This window comes from Dromiciops gliroides, chromosome 3 (assembly GCF_019393635.1).
Source record: "Dromiciops gliroides isolate mDroGli1 chromosome 3, mDroGli1.pri, whole genome shotgun sequence".
NCBI lineage: Eukaryota > Metazoa > Chordata > Mammalia > Microbiotheria > Microbiotheriidae > Dromiciops > Dromiciops gliroides.
The window spans coordinates 444,788,870-444,809,515 of NC_057863.1; the positions used below are offsets into that span (position 1 = coordinate 444,788,870).

At 37.0% G+C, this 20,646-nt stretch overlaps 1 protein-coding gene across 8 annotated transcripts in view; it reads right to left on the reverse strand.

Moving 5' to 3' along the window:
• The window catches only part of UBR3 (ubiquitin protein ligase E3 component n-recognin 3), a 283,992-nt gene that overhangs the window by 208,049 nt on the left and 55,297 nt on the right, over positions 1–20,646 (reverse strand). For 4 of the 8 annotated variants that reach the window (XM_043992853.1, XM_043992855.1, XM_043992854.1 and 1 more), the window contains exons 6-7: positions 17,557–17,604; positions 5,278–5,344 (exon numbers count right to left, since the gene is read on the reverse strand). In XM_043992853.1, the coding sequence (XP_043848788.1) occupies positions 5,278–5,344; positions 17,557–17,604 (115 nt within the window). The remainder of the gene's footprint in view (positions 1–5,277; positions 5,345–17,556; positions 17,605–20,646) is intronic. The other 4 variants (XM_043992858.1, XM_043992859.1, XM_043992857.1 and 1 more) reach the window with 1 other exon arrangement.

A 20,646-nucleotide genomic window follows, 5' to 3' on the forward strand; every position in this document is an offset into this window, starting at 1 on the left:
AGGGCAAGACATGTGGCTTTTCTTTGGCATCAGGAAGTGATGTTTGCTTGTGGGAGAAAGAGGGGGCGAGGCTGGCACTCTGGCTCTCTTTCACCAGGACTCTCATGGAGAGCAGAGCAGAACTGTAGCTCCCTGAGATAGATAGATGAATCTAGGCCTTTCTCTCTCTCTCTCGTCACCAAATTCTTATTCTACTTAATAAATGCTTAAAAGTCTAAACTGTTGCTTATAATTTATTGGCAACCACTCATTAGATATTTTAGATAGACTAAATAGAATTTTAGCCCCTTACACTAGCTGTGTGACCCTGAGCAAGTCACTTAACCCCAATGGCCTCACAAAAAAACAAAACAAAAAATAAAATAGATTTATTTAGATGTTCTACTTCCTCTTCTGTTAATCTAGGCACTTTATATTTTTCTAAGTATTCTTCCATTTCACTTAAGTTATTAAATTTATTGACATGTAATTGGACAAAATAACTCCTAATAACTGATTTCATCATCTTCATTAGTTGTAGAGTCACCCTTTTCATTTCTGATACTAGCAATTTGGTTATCTTCTCTATCATATTAATCAATGGTTTATCTATTTTGATGTGTTTTTTTTTTCATAAAACTAACTCGTAGTTTTATTTATTAATTCAATAGTTTTCTTACATTCTATTTTATTAAACTCACCTTTAATTATGTAGGATTTCCAATCTGGTGTTTAATTGGGCTTTTTTAATTTGTTCTTTTTTTAGTTCTGATAAAAGTAGGCTGAAGTCCCCCACTATTATAGTTTTGCTATTTCCACCTGTAATTCATTTAGCTTTTCTTTCTATCTATCTTTCTTTCTTTCTTTTTTGGCTGGACAATGAGGGTTAAGTGATTTGTCCAGAGTCACACAGCTAGTGTCAAGTGTCTGAGGCCAGATTTAAACTCAGGTCCTCCTGAATCCAGGGCCAGTGTTTTATCCACTGCACCACCTAGTTGCCCCCCTAGCTTTTCTTTTAAACCTTTGGATGCTATAGCATTTGGTGCATATAGGTTTAATATTGATATTACTTCATTATCTATGGTACCTTTTATTGTAATGAAGTTTTCCCTATTTATCTCTTTTAATTAAATCTATTTTAGCTTTAACTTTGTCCGAGATCATGATTGGTACCCCTGCTTTTTTTGCATCACCTGGAGAATAACAAATTCTACTCCAGCCCCTTATTTTTATTTTATTTGTATCTCTCATTTTTAAATATGTTTCCTATAAACAACAGATTGTTGGATTCTGGTTTTTAATCCATTTTGCTATCAGTTTCCACTTTATGGCTGAATTCATCCCATTCACATTCAAAATTATAATTACTAGTTGTATATTTTCCTCCATTGTATTTTTCCTCACTCTTTATCCATCTCTCCTTCTCTTTTTAACCTATACTTCCTCAGATATCTAATTTACTTCAACCACTGCCTTCCTAATCCACACACCTTCTAAGAATCCTTCCTTTAACTTTTTCCCTTGCTTTCCTATTACTTAATCTACCCATCCTTCTAAAAGTCCCTCTCTTACCCTCTCTCCTTACTCTATTTCTTGATATGCACACCCTTCTAAGAGTCCTTCCCTTACCCTATCCTCTTACCCTCCTATTTGTAAGTTTAAAAGATTTTTCTACCCTTCTACATGTATGTTATTCCCTCTTTAACCCACTTATGATGAGAATAAGATTCTAGCATTACCAGCCCTACATGTTTTCCTGCCATCCCATATAGCAGTTCTTCCATTCACACCTCATTTGTGTGAGATAATCCCTCCATTTTACTTCTCCCGACCAAATTTTATTTTTTAGGATCATCCCATTATACCCAGCTCAACCCCAAACCTATCTAGATGTTATTTCAAACTACCCTAGTAATGATAATAATCTTAAGAGTTACAGATAATGTTTTCCTATATAAGACCTCAATAGTTTGACCTTATTAAATCCCTTATAATTGGTCTTTCATGTCTACTTTATTATATTTCTCCAGACTCCTGTAGGTCAAAGTTTTGTTTTTTTGTTTTGTTTTTTTTTTAGTGAGGCAATTGGGGTTAAGTGACTTGCCCAGGGTCACACAGCTAGTAAGTGTTAAGTGTCTGAGGCCGGATTTGAACTCAGGTACTCCTGACTCCAGGGCCGGTGCTCTATCCACTGCACCACCTAGCTGCCCCCTCCATTCACTTCTGATCATTAACTCATAAATACCTAAAATTCCTTTAATTCATTAAATATCCCTTTTTTTTTTCCCATGCAGGATTCAGCTTTGCTGGGTAAGTTATTCTTGGTTGCAAACCCAGCTCCTTTCTTCTTCAGAATATCAGGTTTCATAACCTTTGGTGTTTTAATGTAGAAGCTGCTAAATCCCGTGTTACCCTAACACTAGTTCCACAGTATTTAAATTGTTTCTAATTGTTTGTAGTATTTTCTCCTAGACCTAGGAGCTTTGAAATTTAGCTATAATGCTCCTCTGAGTTTTCATCTTGCGATTTCTTTCAGCTGATGATTGGTGGACTTTCAATTTCTGTTTTGCCCTCTGGTTCTAAAACTTCAAGGCAATTTTCGTTAATAATTTCTTGAAATATAGCAAATAGACTCTTTTACAGACCATAACTTTCAGGTAGTCCAACAATTTGTGTGTGTGTGTGTGTGTGTGTGTGTGTGTGTGTGTGTGTGTGTATTTATATCTTGAATTTATTTTCTTTTATATTTTAGATATGTGTTGTTTGAAATACTGGGGGGGGGGAGCCTGTCTCTGTTCTATGTTATTGGGGAATTTAGCTGGGGTTTCTAATATGTCGTTACTTATAAATTAAAGGCTATTGCACCAGTTGTTGGCTGCAAACATTTATTATTAATTTTACTGCAGGTAAACCCAGCAAAGAATCCCAGGAAGGGGGACTGGGCAGAGTCAGCCACAGGGTAAGCTAAATCAGTATCTGGGAGAAGAATGACAAGAAGAGAAGAGAGAAAGACCCCCCCTCTCTCCACAAGGATTTTTACCCTCTCATTGATCCAAGCTAATTGGCCAGTGACATTCAAGTCCTTTGACTGACATGACTTGGGGGGTAGCCAAGGTGAGTTAACTTCCTTTAGTTAGTCAGGAAGACCAATCTACATTTCTTTTGTATTTCTACTGACTCTGGGCTAGCTCTGAGAAACCAGCTAGACTTGGGGGGGGGTCCTCTGAGTCCCCCCAAAACACATTATTAATAATTATTTTCTCACAGATATATTATCTTTGTAAATTTTGTAATGGCACAATCAAATCCTGCTTGACATTTCTTATATCATAATAATATTTCATTACAATCATGTATACCACAGCTTGTTTAGCCATTCCCCAACTGATGGGCATTCCTTTGATTTCCAATTCTTAGCCACTACAAAAAGAGCTACTATAAATATTGTTGTACAAATAGGTCTCTTTCTTTTTGGGGATGTCTTTGGGATATAAACCTAACAGTGGTATTGCTAAATCAAAGGGTATGCACAGTTCTATGGCCCTTTGGGCATAGCTCCAAATTGCTCTCCAGAATGGTTGGATAGTTTCACAACTTCATAAAGAGTGGATTAGCGGGGGCAGCTAGGTGGCACAGTGGATAAAGCACTGGCCTTGGATTCAGGAGTACCTGAGTTCAAATCCAGCCTCAGACACTTGACAGTTACTAGCTGTGTGACCCTGGGCAAGTCACTTAACCCTCATTGCCCCTCCAAAAACAAAAACAAAAACAAAAACAAAAACAAAAACAAAAACAAAAAAAAAGAGTGGATTAGCGTCCCAATTTTCCCACAAACCCTTCAACATCCAACATTTACCTTTTTTGTTATATTTGCCACTCTTATGGGAGTGAAGTGACACCTCAGAGTAGTTTTTAATTTGCATTTCTCTGATCAATAGTAATCTAGAGCATTTTTTCATATGATTATAGATAGCTTTGATTTCTTTGTCTGAAAACTGCCTGGTCGTATCCTCTGACCATTTGTCAACTGGGAAATGACTTGTTTTTTTATAAATTTGACTCAGTTCTCTATATATTTGAGAAATGAGGCCTTTATCAGATACTTGTTTCAAAAATTATTTCCCAGTTTTCTGCTTCCCTTATAATCTTGCTTACATTGGTTTTGCTTGGGCAAAAGCTTTATAATTTTATGCAATCAAAATTATCTATTTTACATCTTGTTTTGCTCTCTGTATCTACCTTGGTCCTAAATTCTTCCTCTGTCCATAAATCTGACAGATAAACAATTCCATGCCCTCTTACTTTGCTTCCAACAATTCTAATATTGTCTCTCCTCTATCCATTTTCCAAGTCAGTTGTTTTTCTAATGAGATATTTCACATTCTCTTCTGTTTTTTCATTCTTTTGATTTTATTTTATTATTTCTCGGTATCTTATAAAGGTCATTAACTTCGCTTTGTTCAATTCTAATTTTTAAGGAGTTATTCTCTTCCATAACTTTTTGGACCCCTTTTTCCAACTAGCTGACTTTCTTTTCATAATTTATTCTACATTAATGGCATACCTTTTACTTCTCTTATCTTCTGCCACCTCTTTTTTGGACATTCAAGCTTTGTGCATAGATTTCCTCATTTTTCTCTTCCCTAGTTACTATATCATCACTCATTTGGAGAAACATTTGACACCAAATAAAGGAATTCAGAAAGGCAGAGGAAACTGATCAGGTTTAATAGTCAGAAAAGATTCATTCCAATTGCTACAATGACTGGCCCTAATTTAGTGCTACAGTGACAACGAAAAACATGACTGAGCCTAAATGATAGAAAAAATGTTTAAAAAGCTATTACCCTAATACTTAAAAAAAAAAAAAGCAATTACACCAATAATTTAAGAACATTAAGTTGTGGTTTATTGATGGGCTTCCAAGAATTTGAAAGGCTCTCGACTTTCCTAAATTAATTATTTTAAAGCTCATAAACACTTCATCAAAATAGTAATTTTCATGCTAAATAAAGTATTTTATAAAAATCAAACAGACCAAAAGAAAGCCTTTTTTTAGGTCAAAAATGGTTATGTGAAAAACATCAATAAATGTTCAACAATGAGTATTTTGTTTGTTGTTTTTACAGATGTAATTGTGAATTAAAAGACTATAAAGCATTCCCTTATACTCTAAATTGGCTGAATTTTTTGGCATTAAGTGATCCTACTGACTAAACTGTCTTAGGAGTTTTCAGGCAAGACAAAAACAAAACCAACAAACATGAGGACAAAATTAAATCATCACTTTATAAATACCTTTGGCACTGCTGCTTAATTTTACCCTCTTGCGCTTGCCCACACCTTGGCTACCATCCTGGTCCTCCTAGAAGAAAAATTTAGCAGTGAATAAATACTAGCATGTACTAAAATTTTACTTTAGCAGATTTTACCGTTTACAGTTTTATTGTTAACAAATACTTTGTTAATGTTGTAACTTTTTGATATAATTGCTAACCTATTCTGGGCTTCTTCTGAATAGTACTAAGGAAAGAGCCTAAGAAATAAACTGTCCTAATCTAGTAAACAAAACAAATGCACCAAGAATTTGGAAGAGCAAGAGATATGGAAATGGGAGGAAGAGGGAAACTACAAAAGAGATAAAGAACAGAAGAAATGAGAACAGGGTTCTTCTTGGCGAACATAGATATTAATAGAAACAGAGGTTTTGTAGGCACATAAAATACTTACATAGATTCAATTGCCAAGTGTTCTTTAAAGAAATAAAAATTTAAATATGTTGAAAAATGTTCAGTGCTCATGGCTGGGCTGTGCCAATATAATAAAAACAATAAAACTTCCAAAGTTAATTTGCAAGTTTAATGCTATACCAATCAAAGTATCAAAAGCACCGGCCCTGGATTCAGGAGGACCTGAGTTCAAATCCAGCTTCAGACACCTGACACTTACTAGCTGTGTGACCCTGGGCAAGTCACTTAACCCTCACTGCTCCACCAAAAAAAAGAAAGAAAGGCGCAGCTAGATGGCACAGTGGATAGAGCACCAGCCTTGGAGTCAGGAGGACCTGAGCTCAAGTCCAGCCTCAGACACTTAACAATTACTAGCTGTGTGACCCTAGGCAAGTCACTTAACCCCAATTGCCTCACCAAAAAAACCCAAAAAATAACAAAAACAAAGTATCAAAGGGATCCTTTACAGAACTTGGTATAATATTAACAAAATTAATTTGAATAACAAATAATGAAACAAAAGATCTAGAATATTAAAGGAAATAATGAAAAAAGGTAAGGATGAAGAGAAAATAGCACTTCCAGACCTGAAACAGCAGTTACCAAAAACACTTGGTATGGATTAAAAATAGGAAATAAATCAATGGAACAAATTAGGCAAGAGAAATTCAGAAACAATGGAACTCTATAACACAGTAGTCTAGGAAATAACTCCTCATTTGATAAAACCTGCTGGGAAAACTAGAGAGCAGTCTGGCTTAAATAAACATCTTATGCCATGTACCACAATAGATTCAAAATCAGTGTGTGACCTTAATAATAAAGATCATACCTTTGAAAAATGAAAAAAGACGGGGCATCTAGGTGGCACAATGGATAAAGCACCGACCCTGGATTCAGGAAGACCTGAGTTCAAATCTGGTCTCAGACACTTGACACTTACTAGCTGTGTGACCCTGGGCAAGTCACTTAACTCTCATTGCCCCGCCCCAAAAAAGAGAAAGAAACAAATCATATACCTTTCACAACTATGAGCAGGAAATGTATTCTTAACCATGAAAGGAAAGAAAAAAAATTACAAAAGATAAAATTATGATTACATGAGACTGAAAAGCTTCTGTACAAAATTATGCAACTAAGATAAAAAGTAGTCAAATGAGAAAAAAACTTTATATTATATGTCTCAGAAAAGGATTTGGTATCCAAGATATAGCAACAACTAAAAGAGATATACATACATATACACATATATATGACCAAAAGTCATTTATTTCCCAATAGACAAGTGATCAAAAAGTATAAACAAATGGTTATCAAGAGAAAAATTGCAAACTACAATCACATGAAAGAATGCTCCAAATCACTAAAAATAATAGAAATGCATCAAAACAACCCAAAGGTTTCACCTTATGACTAGCAAATTGGCAAAAGTTAAAGAAGATGGGACTTTTAAAGATTCTACAAATGCCAATTTCATTGATTTGGAAGAGCAAATTATAGAGAAAGCACCTGAGAGAGGATGGCTCTCTGTATTTCCCCTTTGCCTACTGACTTCCCTTAAGTTCTAGCTAAAAATCCTGTCTTTTACAGAAATTCTTTCCAAACCCACCTAATCCTTGGGCCCTTCCTTCTGTTAATTATTTGCTATTTATCCTGTATGTGATTTGCTTTGGATATGCTTGCTTGCATGCAGTCTCTACCATTATCTTGTAAACTCCTTGAAGTCAGGGAAGACTAGGAAGTTTAAGGGAAATAAACTAAACTATTTCATTGGTTTCAGTTTTACTTTTTTTTATTTTATCCTTCTGTTACTCAAGATTATACCATGTTCAAAACACACTTTTTATGCTAAAATAATATTTCATTTGAAAATATTTAGGCAGCTAGGTGGCGCAGTGGATAGAGCACCAGCCCTGGATTCAGGAGGAGTTGAGTTCAAATCCGACCTCGGACACTTAACACTTACTAGCTGTGTGACCCTGGGCAAGTCACTTAACCCCAATTGCCTCACCCCCCCCCCAAAAAAAAGAATGAAAATATTTGATGACAAATAGAGGAAACCCTTGACACTTATTCTCTGGTTCTACCATTTGCAGTTTCAAATAATTGCTGAGCACTGTGACAAATGAGAAGTCAATGTTGTCAGCAGCAAATATAACAAACACAAAGCCCTTTGGAACTAATTTCATTAACATCATATAGTTCATTTAAATACTTTTTTCTACGTACAATATAGTATTTTCAAAAATTCACTATGCTCTAGGATCTGTGCAATTCAGAATTAAGGAATAAGATCTTCATGTAACAACTGGAGAAAATATTAATAAGGGGTTTCTTGGGGAGACCCAGATGAGTTTTAACCCTTTCTCCCCCTCCCCTCCCCAAGTTCAGAAAGCAGGACTTGAGAAAATTCTAATCTCTTTCAGGGCCAACCCATGTGTACATTAGGAATGGAGATAGATTCTTTTGTCTAGTTCAGTGAATTGATGGGATTCTACCACACCTATATAATGGACTTTGCCTTGAGCAACTTAGGAGGTAGTCTTTTGCACACTTCCCCCAGATGTCATCTGTAGAGATCATTTTAATATGGTCCACCCTCAAGTCATGTCAACCAATGGAATTGAATGATGCTCGCCAATTAGTTTTGATTGGTGTATAGTGACCCACCTCTATCAAAAGAGCATAAAAGCCAAGAACATGTGAGACTTGAGGTGGTCAACATCTTGGATCAAGCTCTTGGTTCAGACTGTTGTCTCTTGGTGCTCACTCTCCTCTTAGGACAGAATAGGCAATGTAGGGCTTCTGAACCCTGTTTGTAGGCCATGTGCTCTCTCTCTTTCTCTCTCTGGGAGACAACATGGCGTTGGGGTATTCTTCTTGTCATGTGCCATGCAGTCAATACTTTACTAATATTTAATATTAATTAATAATAAAGGCAAGGTTACTTTGTAGAATGCAAATAGTTTTTTTCTTTTCCATTCTTTAATCATCTCAATAAATTAAGACCCTGATCCATTTTTTTCCATTTGTACTACTCTTCTTCCAGAATTAGAAGTAACTGACAGAAATTACAGAAAGTAAAATTTTAGCTAAATGTGCTCTAAGTATAAGAACTATTCAGAAACAGAATAGGTTTACTTATTAGTTAACTAGCTCCCCGTCACTCCAATTGTCCAGAGCCTGGATGACTTTTTTTAAGTTCTGTTTGAGATTATTCTTACATTTTGTGGCTCAGTTAAGGTACATGATCTAAGGTTCCTTCCAATTCTAACATTCTGATATTCTTTTTCCATTGATACTTTATGATACCTGGTCTTCTGGCATTTAGCATAATGTCTGGCACAGGGTAGGTGCCTAATAAACATTTACTAATTAACTGCCTTTCAAATACAAGACTAATTCTTTTACAGGCTCATTTATGATAAAAGTTTCTGATTCTGGATTTCAAAAATACTTATTTGCTTTAAATCTTCCTAACATATGCCCATTTTGGGGGATTTGGTTTCGGTCATGTTAAAAAATATTCCAGGGGGCAGCTGGGTGGCACAGTGGATGGAGCACCAGTCCTGGAGTCAGGAGTACCTGAGTTCAGATCCAGCCTCAGACACTTGTCACTTACTGGCTGTGTGGCCCTGGGCAAGTCACTTAACTTAACAAAAATATTCCAGCTCCTTCTGTAAACCAGAAGTGTTGACTGCCTAGGGGGGACTATCTCTGCCTAGATGGGGGCACCCCTGGGGCCAGGGACCCATGAGGGAGGAGCATTGGGGTGGGTGGGTGTTGAATCCCTTCTTTCCCCCTCTAGCCCCTTTTTTACACTCTATATTCTGTATAAATCAATACAATTTTAAATGGAAGCCCAGATCTGCTCTCCACCCTGCTTCCCAAATGCCCCCTTTGGTTGTTATCACTGTGTGATAGTCTCTGTCAGTCTATCCCCTGTTCCTCCTAGTCAGGGTTCCTAAGCTTCTCTTTGTATATTTATTTCACTCTCAATTTCAGCTCTACCCCAATCCTTGATCCACTCTTCTTCTTGCCTTCCCCCATTATATGTGAAAACCTGTCTCAATAAAACCTTTGGAATAAGAAAAAAAAAAAATTCCAAATCACATTTGCATAGCAACCTTTACTTACAAGAAATACTTTTGGATGGACCAAAAGCCACAAAGGGGTTCCAATATTTAATAACTCCTTTATTTTTTGTTTTTAATTCACAATACCATAGCATCATATACAGTGTATATATAGGAAATGAATTTATATTATGCATGAAAATTCAAATCTCATAAATGGCAAAAAAGGAAAGAAAAAATAATTTTCAAAAAGTTTTTAAAACATCGTGACTTTTGGCCTACCCTGTATGACCATTTATACTAATTACCAAAAAAATTCAATGGTAAGGTGTAAAGTGATTCTATGAAGTTATCTAAGACATATAAATCTAAAAAGTAGGTGAATAGGCATTACTTAAATTATTAAAGACTTACATTCCTGAAAAATATCTTGATTTTTGTCATGATTTTTCTATAATAATTTTCTAATTAAACCCACCTGCATAATATTTCAAAGGCAGTTTCCTTTGTAACTTAAAAACAATTATTTAATAAATGTTTTTAAACTTCATGATCATTCCATAAAGCTAATGCCATCTTATTAATCTCTTTTCTGTTTAATTCCATGCAATAAATCCTACTGCTCTTGTTTCACACTGGTAATACAGAAAAAGAAACAAGAAGTACTCTGAAGAATGTTGATATATAAATAGCACTGCTGAGTGTATAACATTCTGTTACACTAGAAACAGGAGACCAAAAATGTGTGCACAGCTACTCATAAGAATGAAAGTTAATACAAAGTCATAGGCACACCTGTTCAAATCAAACTCAGTACTAAGAAAATCGAGGAAGAGAAATTACAAATAGATAAAGTTAATGTTTCAACAAATTAATGGATTTAATTTCTCCAGGTTGTCCTTTCCTTTTATATCTTTCAGAAAATCACTGAGTTTCAGAGTTGAAAGGTACCTCAGTTATTTATTTGAATCCATATACATAGATTAAGAAAACACAGCCCACAAGATATTATCCAGTCCCTGAAGAATGAAAAAATATTTATGAAGCCAAAAAAAAGGCATTTTGGTCAGAGAAGTCAAGTCATAGGGGTAGAACAACAGGGCAGTCTGTTATAGATTGACACACTTTTTCTAGAATCAGTGATAAGCTAGTACCCCAAACAAGAAGTACAAATAAGGGAGGCTGAGAATATGCATGCCCCAGCAGGCCAGATGATAAGATGGCCAAAGTGAAGCAAGACCCAAGGTAGGAGTTCCTAAACTAAGTCTCTCAGTTCATTCGGGGCCTAGTTTCTAAAGGTCCTGTTTAGAGTTAGAGGCAGACAAGAACAAGGCTTAAGTCAGACTTCCACAAGGGTAAACCCTCTACCTCCCCAAGGTGGCCCACACAGTACTTCGGAAGAACTTTGTTAGGAAGTTTCTCCTTCCTTCAACCCTAAATTTGTATCTTTGCAACTTCCATCATAATTTTCCTTATTCTGCCCTCTGAGGTGAAAAGAAGAAGGAAAAAAAAGACAGTTCTAATCTCTCTTCCTTAGAAGAGACCTTCAAGTAAATTAAGATAGCTATTTTCTTCCCCTGCCCAAGCTTTCCATTCTCTAAGCCAATGTTTCGCAACCTTTTTCTTCTCAGGACTGCTTTATACTCTTAAAAATGACTGAGGATGCCCAAAACCTTTAGTTTATGACCTATTGACATTTAATATATTACAAATTAAAAATTATAAATGTTTAAGATATTTAATTTGTTTTAAAATAAAAAATTCACTGCCTGTTAACATTTTTATGAAAAATAAATATTTTCCAAAACTGTGATGAAATAATGGGATTTAACAGATACTCAAAGACCCACCTGGAGATTAATCTATACTGATTGAATCAAGTGAGAGTGATTGACTGCTGATTAAGCCTACTTCAAGTTAACTGGATTGTAATCACACCTGGCTAGCCCTTAAGAAGGTATTGTTCTCAGAAACTAGACTGTGAACTCAACTTGAGAACACCTTCTGAACCAATGGATTTGGATGATGCCAACCGATCAGCTTGAAGCAGTATGTAAGGACTGCCTCTGTTCCAGACCTATAAAAAGCTTCCACAATCAGTTTGCTAGAGAGAGAGTTCATGATTGAAGCAGGCTTGTGGCAGAGGACTTGAGGAAGAACCAGACCAGACCAGGCTGGAACTCTAGGCTAAATAGGCTTTTTTCTTAACTTTATGAACACCATGGGAATATCTGTATGCTTTAATAAATGTTTAATGCCCAAAGACTGGTGCTAAAGCTTCTAATTTAAGGCGACCACAATTTAGATTTTAAACATCGCAAAACAAAAAAGAAATTTGGTGAGAATAGTATAATTTGCATATTTATGCAAAGTTCTGTCTGGCTTAACAGGAGATAGCAGGATTCTTTTTTGGGGGGGGTGGTAGAACAATGAGGGTTAAGTGACTTGTCCAAGGTCACAAAGCTAGTAAGTGTCAAGTGTCTGAGGCCAGATTTGAATTCAGATCCTCCTGAATTCAGGGATGGTGCTTTATAAACTGTGCCACCTAGCTGCCCCCAACAGCAGGATTCTTATAAATGCTTCTGCATTCAATTAGTTGTGATTTTTTTTGAGAATCACTGTTCTAAACTAAATGAACCCAGTTCCTTCATATGGCATGAATTTGAGGGTCTTTGCCCCTCTGGTTGTCCTGTTCTGGCCCCTCTCTAGTCTGTCAGTGTCTTTCTTAAAATTCAGTACCCACTGAACACAATACTCTCAATATGACCTGAACATGGCAGAGTGTAGCAGCACTATTACTATCTTTCTATTGGAAGCTCTGCCTCCCTGAGAAACCTCAGTGGCACAAGGGAATCGGGAAGACCTCAGTTCAAATCCAGCCTCAGATATGTATTTAGCTGTGCAACCCTGGTCAAGTCACTTAACCTGTCTCAGTTTACTCATCTATAAAATATCAGCACCTACCTCCCAGGATTTTGAAGATCACTTTGCAAACCTTAAAGCACTATATAAAACCTAGTTATGTTGTAGTAGTAGTAGTAGTAGTACTGAATAGTAAATAATTCTTTGCCCTGTTCTTCCCAGTCCTCTTGTATTAATCTGAATGAAGACTGTTAGATTTACATAATCATAGTGTGAATATGGCCTGTTCTATTTCTGGTTAAACAGCATCTCTTACAATAATGTTTTTTTAATCTGAACTCAGCAAATGCCAACTATAATGAGCATTTTCACATACAAAGTAGAACAGAAAATGGAAACAAGAAGCCTCAGTTATGTACAGCTTGCTTTTCCTTTCAATATATAATAAATTCAAAATGTAACTTTCAAAGTTATCCTGCTTCTATTTCTTTCTATTCTTTATTTTTCCTCTTCTATGCATTTTTTAAAATGCTCAAATGATCCTCTTCTCTTTCAGTTCTTTTACTTGTTTTTTGCAATCATGTGGTCTTCCTCTCTTTCCCACCTTCCAAATTAAAAACAAAACACACACACACAAAAATCATTGTTACAAATATTTTATAATAAACTTAATTTCATTCAGTCCATGGGCCATGAAAGCATTAAGATAGGTATTCTACAACCTGACTTTTAAGTCTTTCAAAGAAAGATATTCCCACTTTATGCCATTTATAAATTTCTCATTTAAGTCTCTCTTTGTGCTATTTCTCTCTGTGTGCTGTCTACCTCTGCACCTCCCCACTTCCTTCCCGGAACCCTCAGATTATTCCTAAAGGGGCAGCTAGGTGGCACAGTGGATAGAGCACTGGCCCTGAAGTTCGGGGGACCTGAGTTCAAATCTCACCTCAGATACTTACTAGCTGTGTGCCCTGGGCAAGTCACTTAACCCCAACTGCCTTAAAAACATCCAAGACTGAGCGGGACGGAACCAAGATGGCAGAGGAAAGGCAGTAATGTCTTGGAGCTACTGACACGATCACTCCAAAAAACTGCAAATAATGTCATAAGATAATTCCTGGAGCAGCAGAACCCACAAAAGGATGGGCTGAGATAATTTGCCAGCCAAAGATGGCCTAGAAGGTCAGCAGGAGGGGACTGCTGTGCTGGATACAGCCCCAGGCAGGCTGCATCTGAGAAATTAATCCCCACAGACTCTGAATCAGCTACAGCACTGCCGTCTCCTGGAACTAAGTTCATGGTCTGGTGAGAGGGTCAAGCAGTTTGCCAGGGGGAGATTACATGGGTCTCTGCTATCTTCTAACTCATAAGAACTTTCTCAGTATTAGGTCAAATGATAGGAATAAATTTAGACAGAGGGCACAGGTATGAATTAATTATGGATGATATCTGTAAAGCATTTATTTTTTGTTTATACTTTTGTTTGTTTTGTTTTTTCGGGGTGGTCAGAGTTGGGTGGCATGCCTGGGGTCACAGAGCTGGTGAGTGTCTTATGTCTGAGGCCAGATTTGGGCTCAGATCCCCCTGGGTCCAGGGCGGGTGCTTTGTTCACTGTGTCACCTAGCTGCCACATGATGACATCTTTAGGGGAAAACTGGGGGGGAAAAGGATTGCACTGAGGGAGGGGGGAGGGGAGAGACAGAATGGGGTAAAATCTCACAGAAGCAGGAAAGGGCTTATGGAGTGGGGGGAAAGGGGCAGTGAATGAGCCTTACACTCATCAGAATTGACTCAAAGACCTAACTGTAATCAGAGTTGGCTCAAGGAGGGAACAACATACACACTCAATTGGGTGGAGTAATCTATCTAACCCTGCAGAAAAGTAAAAGGGGAAGGGGATGAGAAGGGAAGGTTAAAAGAAGGAAGGGCAGAGTGGGGGAGAGGCCAGTCAGAAGCAAAACACTTTTGAGGAGGGATAGGGTGAAAGAAGATAGAAAATAGAGTAAATATCATGGAGATGGAATAGGATGGAGGGAAACAGTTAACAATAGTAACTGAAAAAAATTTTGAAGCAGAGGCAAGAGTAATTAATTTAAGATGATGATGATAACTGATGGTTTGATGGAATGATGATGATTGGATGAAGATAAGGATTGATTTATAATGATGACTGATGAGGAGGAAGGTTGAATGAAGATGAGGATTGAGAATGATGAGGAAGATCAATGGGTGATGATTGATGATAATGGTAACAAAACGTAGGGTAGTAGTACTTTGCTGCTATTGTAAAGAAAAGTCTTTGTCAAGTATAAAGTACAATATAATTGTTATCCATTACTGTTGTTGCAATAGTCAACCTCCATAGTTTTATTGTAAAGACATCTCTCTTTAAAGTACTATATAATTATAGTTTACTATTTAAAAAAAAAGAAAAGATGGCGGCAGCTAGGTGGCGCAGTGGATAGAGCACTGGCCCTGGAGTCAGGAGTACCTGAGTTCAAATCCGGCCTCAGACACAACACTTAGTAGCTGTGTGACCCTGGGCAAGTCACTTAACTCCAATTGCCTTACTAAAAAAAAAAAAAAGCTGAGCAGGATACTATCAGAAAAACCTGGAAAGACCTACATGAGCTGATACAAAGTGAAATGTACTGTATACAAAATAACAGCAATATTGTTAGATCATCTGCTGTAAAGGACTTGGTTATTTTCAGCAATGCAAAGATCCAAGACAATTCTGAAGGTCTTATGAAAAATGTAGTCCATCTACAGAGAGAGAATTTTTTTGTTAGTTCCTTTATTTTTTAAGTTTTGTTTTTGTCTGTTTTCTTTCACAACCTGGCTAATGTGGAAATGTTTTGCATGACTGCTCATGTGTAGCTTATATTGAGTTCTTGACAGGGGGGAAGGGGAAGAGGAAGAGAATTTGGAACACAAAGTTTTAAAAAATTAATGTCAAAATTTGTATCTAACATGTAATTTGGGAAAATAAAATTCTAAATATTGAAAATTTAAAAAACAAACATCCGAGGCCATCTCCAGTCATCCTGATATATATATATATATCACCCATGGCCCCAAATGGCTTTGGAGGAAGAAGTAAGGTTGGTGACCTTGCACAGCTCTCCCTCACTTAAATCCAATTCAGTAGAGGTAATGACATCACCCCAGATGTCATGGTGCTCTTTGAGAACAAAAGACAAACAAAAATGATCAAATTATCCCTTAAAACCTGTAAGATAAAGCTATCTATTCCCATATGGAAAAATGCTCTAAATCTCTAATGATTAGAGAGATGCAAATTAAAACAACTCTGAGGTACCACCTGACACCTATCAGATTGGCTAAAATGACAAAAAAGGAAGATAATAAATGTTGGAGAAGCTGTGGGAAAATTGGAACACTAATTCATTGTTGGTGGAGTTGTGAACTGATCCAACCATTCTGGAGAGCAATTTGGAATTATGCCCAAAGGGTGATAAAGCTGTGCATACCTTTTGACCCAGCAATACCACTTTTAGGTCTTTTTCCCAAAGAAATCATGGAAAGGGGAAAGGGACCCACATGTACAAAAATATTTATAGCTGCTCTTTTTGTGGTGGCAAGGAATTGGAAGTTGAGGGGATGCCCATCAATTGGGGAATGGCTGGACAAGTTGTGGTATATGAATACAATGGAATACTACTGTGCTGTAAGAAATGATGAGCAGGAGGAGTTCAGAGAAACCTGTTGGGTCTTGCGTGAGCTGATGATGAGTGAGATGAGCAGAACCAAAAGAACATTGTACACAGTATCATCAACATTGAGTGTTGATTTACTGTAATGGACTATATTCTTCTCACCAATGCAATGGTACAGAAGAGTTCCAGGGAACTCATGATAGAAGAGGATCTCCAAATCCAAGGAAAAAAAAAAATAAAGGACTGTGGAGTACAGATGCTGAATGAACCATACTATTTCTTTTGTTTTTGGTGCTGTTGTTTTTTTTTCTATTTTGAGGTTTTTCATCATTGCTCTGATTTTTTCTCTTATAACAGGACTAATGCAGAAATAGGATTAATGTTATTATGTCTATATATATATGTGTGTGTATAGATATAGATATATATCTATATCTATATAGATATATAGATATAACCTATATCAGATTACCTGCTGTCTAGGCGAGGGGGGAGGGAGGGGAGGGAGGGAGAAAAATCTGAAATTGTAAAGCTTGTATAAACAAAAGTTGAGAACTATCTTTACATGTAACGGAAAAAATAAAATACCTTATATGTAAAATTAAATTAAATTAAATTTTTTAAAAACCTGTAAGATAAAGAAAGAACACTGGACTTGCATATCCTCCTATTTAAAAGGCAGAGGTGGGGTAAATCTTTTGCCTCTTGGTACCATTTTATTTTCCAACTATAAAATCAGCCAATATATGAACACTTTAAAAAATATTTACAAAAATCCACAAATCTGTTACTGAAATATTAATTATAATCTATCACTACTTCAATATTTATCTATTGATTCAATAAATACATGAGTTGTCTATTATGTATAAAGCACAGAAGAGGACAGAAAAATAAGTAACATAGTCCTTTCCATCAAAGAAACCACCAAATTTAGCTACATTAATATAATAGCTAACATTTACAAAGAGTCTACTACGTGCCAAGCACTGTGGAAAGTGCTTTTATAAGTTTTATCTTATTTGATATCCTCACAACAACCCTAGGAGGTAGGTGCTATTATTATCCCCATTTTACAGATGAGGAAACTAAAGCAAACAGAGGTGAAGTGACTTCCCCAGGGTCACATAGTAAATGTCTGAGATCCAGTTTGAACTCAGAGCTTTCTGATTCTAGGCCCAGCATTCTATATACTTTTGCCACCTAGCTTCCCACAGAAAAACAGCAACTTACATTTATAAGGCACTTCATAGTGAAAAAAGCACTTGCCTCATAACAACCCTGTGAGAAAGAAAGCAAAAATATTATTGTCCCAGTTTTATAGATGCAATAAATGAGGCTCAAATGTCTCATCTAACCTTCCAACTAGTGTCATAGCCAGAAGGCAAATTCAGTTCTTCTGACTCTAAGATCTGCAGTCTACCAACTAATACTATGCTGACAAAACTTTTTTATTTTTAAAAATCAAGATCCGAAAATATACATGGGATCATAAATGTCTAACTGGAAAGCTCCTCAAATGCCATCTAATCCAAGTCCCTCATTTTACAGATGAGGAAAGTAGGGCCCAAAGAGGATTAAGTAATTTGTTCAAAGTCACACAAGTAAATGGCAGGCATTACTCAAATCAAGGTCCTGACTCTCAATTCAATCTCCTTTCTATTGCATCTCTTTTAACTATAAAAAAAAAGAATATTGGGGATAACCCATCTTTATAGTTAGGAATATTAGATTTAAGGAGGCAGTAAGATATAACGGAAAGAACACTGACTCTGGTGTCAGAGGAGACAAGGGAAATGGGTTCAAGTCCTATTTCTGATGCTTATTACTTGTGACTATGGACAATTCCACCAAAAAGTACTCAAATGTTAATTACAAAAAAGACAGGCAAGATCCATAACTTGCCTACAAATATCATATAAGATTACAGTCTTCTAAGTCAGTTTTCTTCCTGGTAACCACAATTCTGTCAAAATTTATCAAAATTCATATATAAAAATTAAAAGGCTCAATAATATATTCATTATGCTTCCACAGTAGAACTTCTCAACCACAAAATCAAGTTAACATAGTCATGTTTCAATAATGTTCAAGTTAGTAAGAAGACAGTTTTTTCCTTAAATATGATTTTCAAAGACAGAAGTTGTAGACTCAAATATCTGAAAACTCAAAAGGATCATCAACCATAGTCTTAAAAGTCCCAACTAGAAAAAACAGTATGGAATATAATAGCTAAGAGAAAAATATGAACACAAAGCTCTGCCTTATCTGAAAAACTTAGACATGATATTGAGTATATCTTCAAATTAAAATGCTTTTCCAAAGCTATAGTACCCCTCTGATTTCTACTGGGAGAGTAGAAGTATTACTTTTCTATAGATCGCACTTTTATTGTGGCTATTTATGCCTTATATTCAATGAACTGTTCTCACATTACTCAAAAATGAAAATAAAAAGACCTACAGAGAACAGACAATAAGATTAAAGATTTAAGGAGTAGGGGGCAGCTAGGTGGTCCAGTGGATAAAGCACCGGCCCTGGATTCAGGAGGCCTTGAGTTCAAATCTGACCTCTGACACTTGACACTTACTGGTTGTGTGACCTTGGGCAAGTCACTTAACCCCCATTGCCCCGCAAAAAAAAAAGAAAAAGAAAAAGAAAAGGCTGCTCCAAATTAATTAATAGAGATCTGCAAGTTACAACAACTCTTAAGACTTTACCTAATACCCAGAAAATTGTCAAAGATGATAAAAAATAAAAATATTCAATGCTTAAGGGTCTGTGGGAAGACTAGCAAATTGATACACTGTTCACAGAGCTGAGACCTTATCTAACCATTCCAGAAATCAATCTGGAATAGTGCAAAGCCACTAAAGTGTTCATACAGCACTCCCACTACTGGGTATATATCCTCAAAAAATCCAAAAAATCAATAACAAACTATTCATAGCAATATTTTTTGTGATAGAAAAAAAATACTGGAATAACAATAGGTATCTATTAAATGAGGAATGGCTGAACACACTGTGACTTATGAATGTAACAGATTATTACTGTGCAACAAGGACAATCACTTCTGGGGTAGAGGCAAGATGGCAGAGGAAAGGCAGTGAGCTCTTGAACTCATGACACAATCGCTCCAAAAAACACCCAAATAAGGTCATAGGAAAACGCCCAGAGCAGCAAAACTCACAGAAGAATGTGCTGAAATCATCTTCTAACCAAGAACGGCTTGGAAGGTCAAAAGGAGGGAGCTGCTGTGCCGATACAGGAGTTGAGTCCAACCCCACAGTCACCCTGACACAGATCCAGTCTCAGGAAGTCCTCACCAGAGAAGGAGACCCCCAGAGCCTCTGAATCAGCTGAAGCACCAGTGTCATCTGGAACTAAGCTCACAGTCTGGTGAGTGGGCTGAGCCCTGGGCAGGGGAGAGACTACAGGGGTCTATGCGGGTGCTAAGGCAGAACTTGGATTCTGCACCCCTACTGAGAACCAGGTGGTAGGCTCAAGTAGAAGTGGCCCAGGTAGGGGAGGGGCACAGGCTCGTCGGAGCTAACAACCACAACACACAAAGCTGGTTGATTGGCAAGTTGGTCTGGGGTCATCTAGGACCAGGAAACAGGCCGGGCGAGGGAAGAACCTGATTCTCCTTTAATCATACCACCTGGGACTTCTTTTTTTTTGGTGAGGCAATTGGGGTTAAGTGACTTACCCAGGGTCACACAGCTGGAAAGTGTCAGATGTCTGAGGTCACATTTGAACTCAGGTACTCCTGACTCCAGGGCCACTCTATCCACTGCACCACCTAGCTGCCCCTCACCTGGGACTTCTTAAGCTTGGGATACTGCAGCCTGGAAACAGTGCTCCACTTTAAGGAGCTAAAAGTCTAGTAAAAGAAAGGCAAGATGAGCTGACAGAGAAAGGTGAGGACCATAGAAAGTTTCTTCAGTAACAAGGAAGACCAAGGGGCACCCTCAGAGGAAGATGGCAACATCAGGGCCCCTATATCTAAAGCTTCTAAGAAAAATATGAATTGGTCTCAGGCCATAGAGGTGCTCAAAAAGGACTTTGAAGATAAAATTAGAGAGGTAGAGGAAAAAATGGAAAGAGAAATGAGGGTGATGCAGGAAAGACATGAGAAAAAAGTCAACAGCTTGAAAAGTCAAATTGGCCAAATGGAAAAGGAGGTACAAAAGCTCTCTGATGAAAGTAATTGCCTAAGAATGAGGATTGAACAAATGGAAGCCAGTGACTTTATGAGAAACCAAGACACAATAAAGCAAATTCAAATGAGTAAAAAAATAGAGGGCAATGTGAAATATC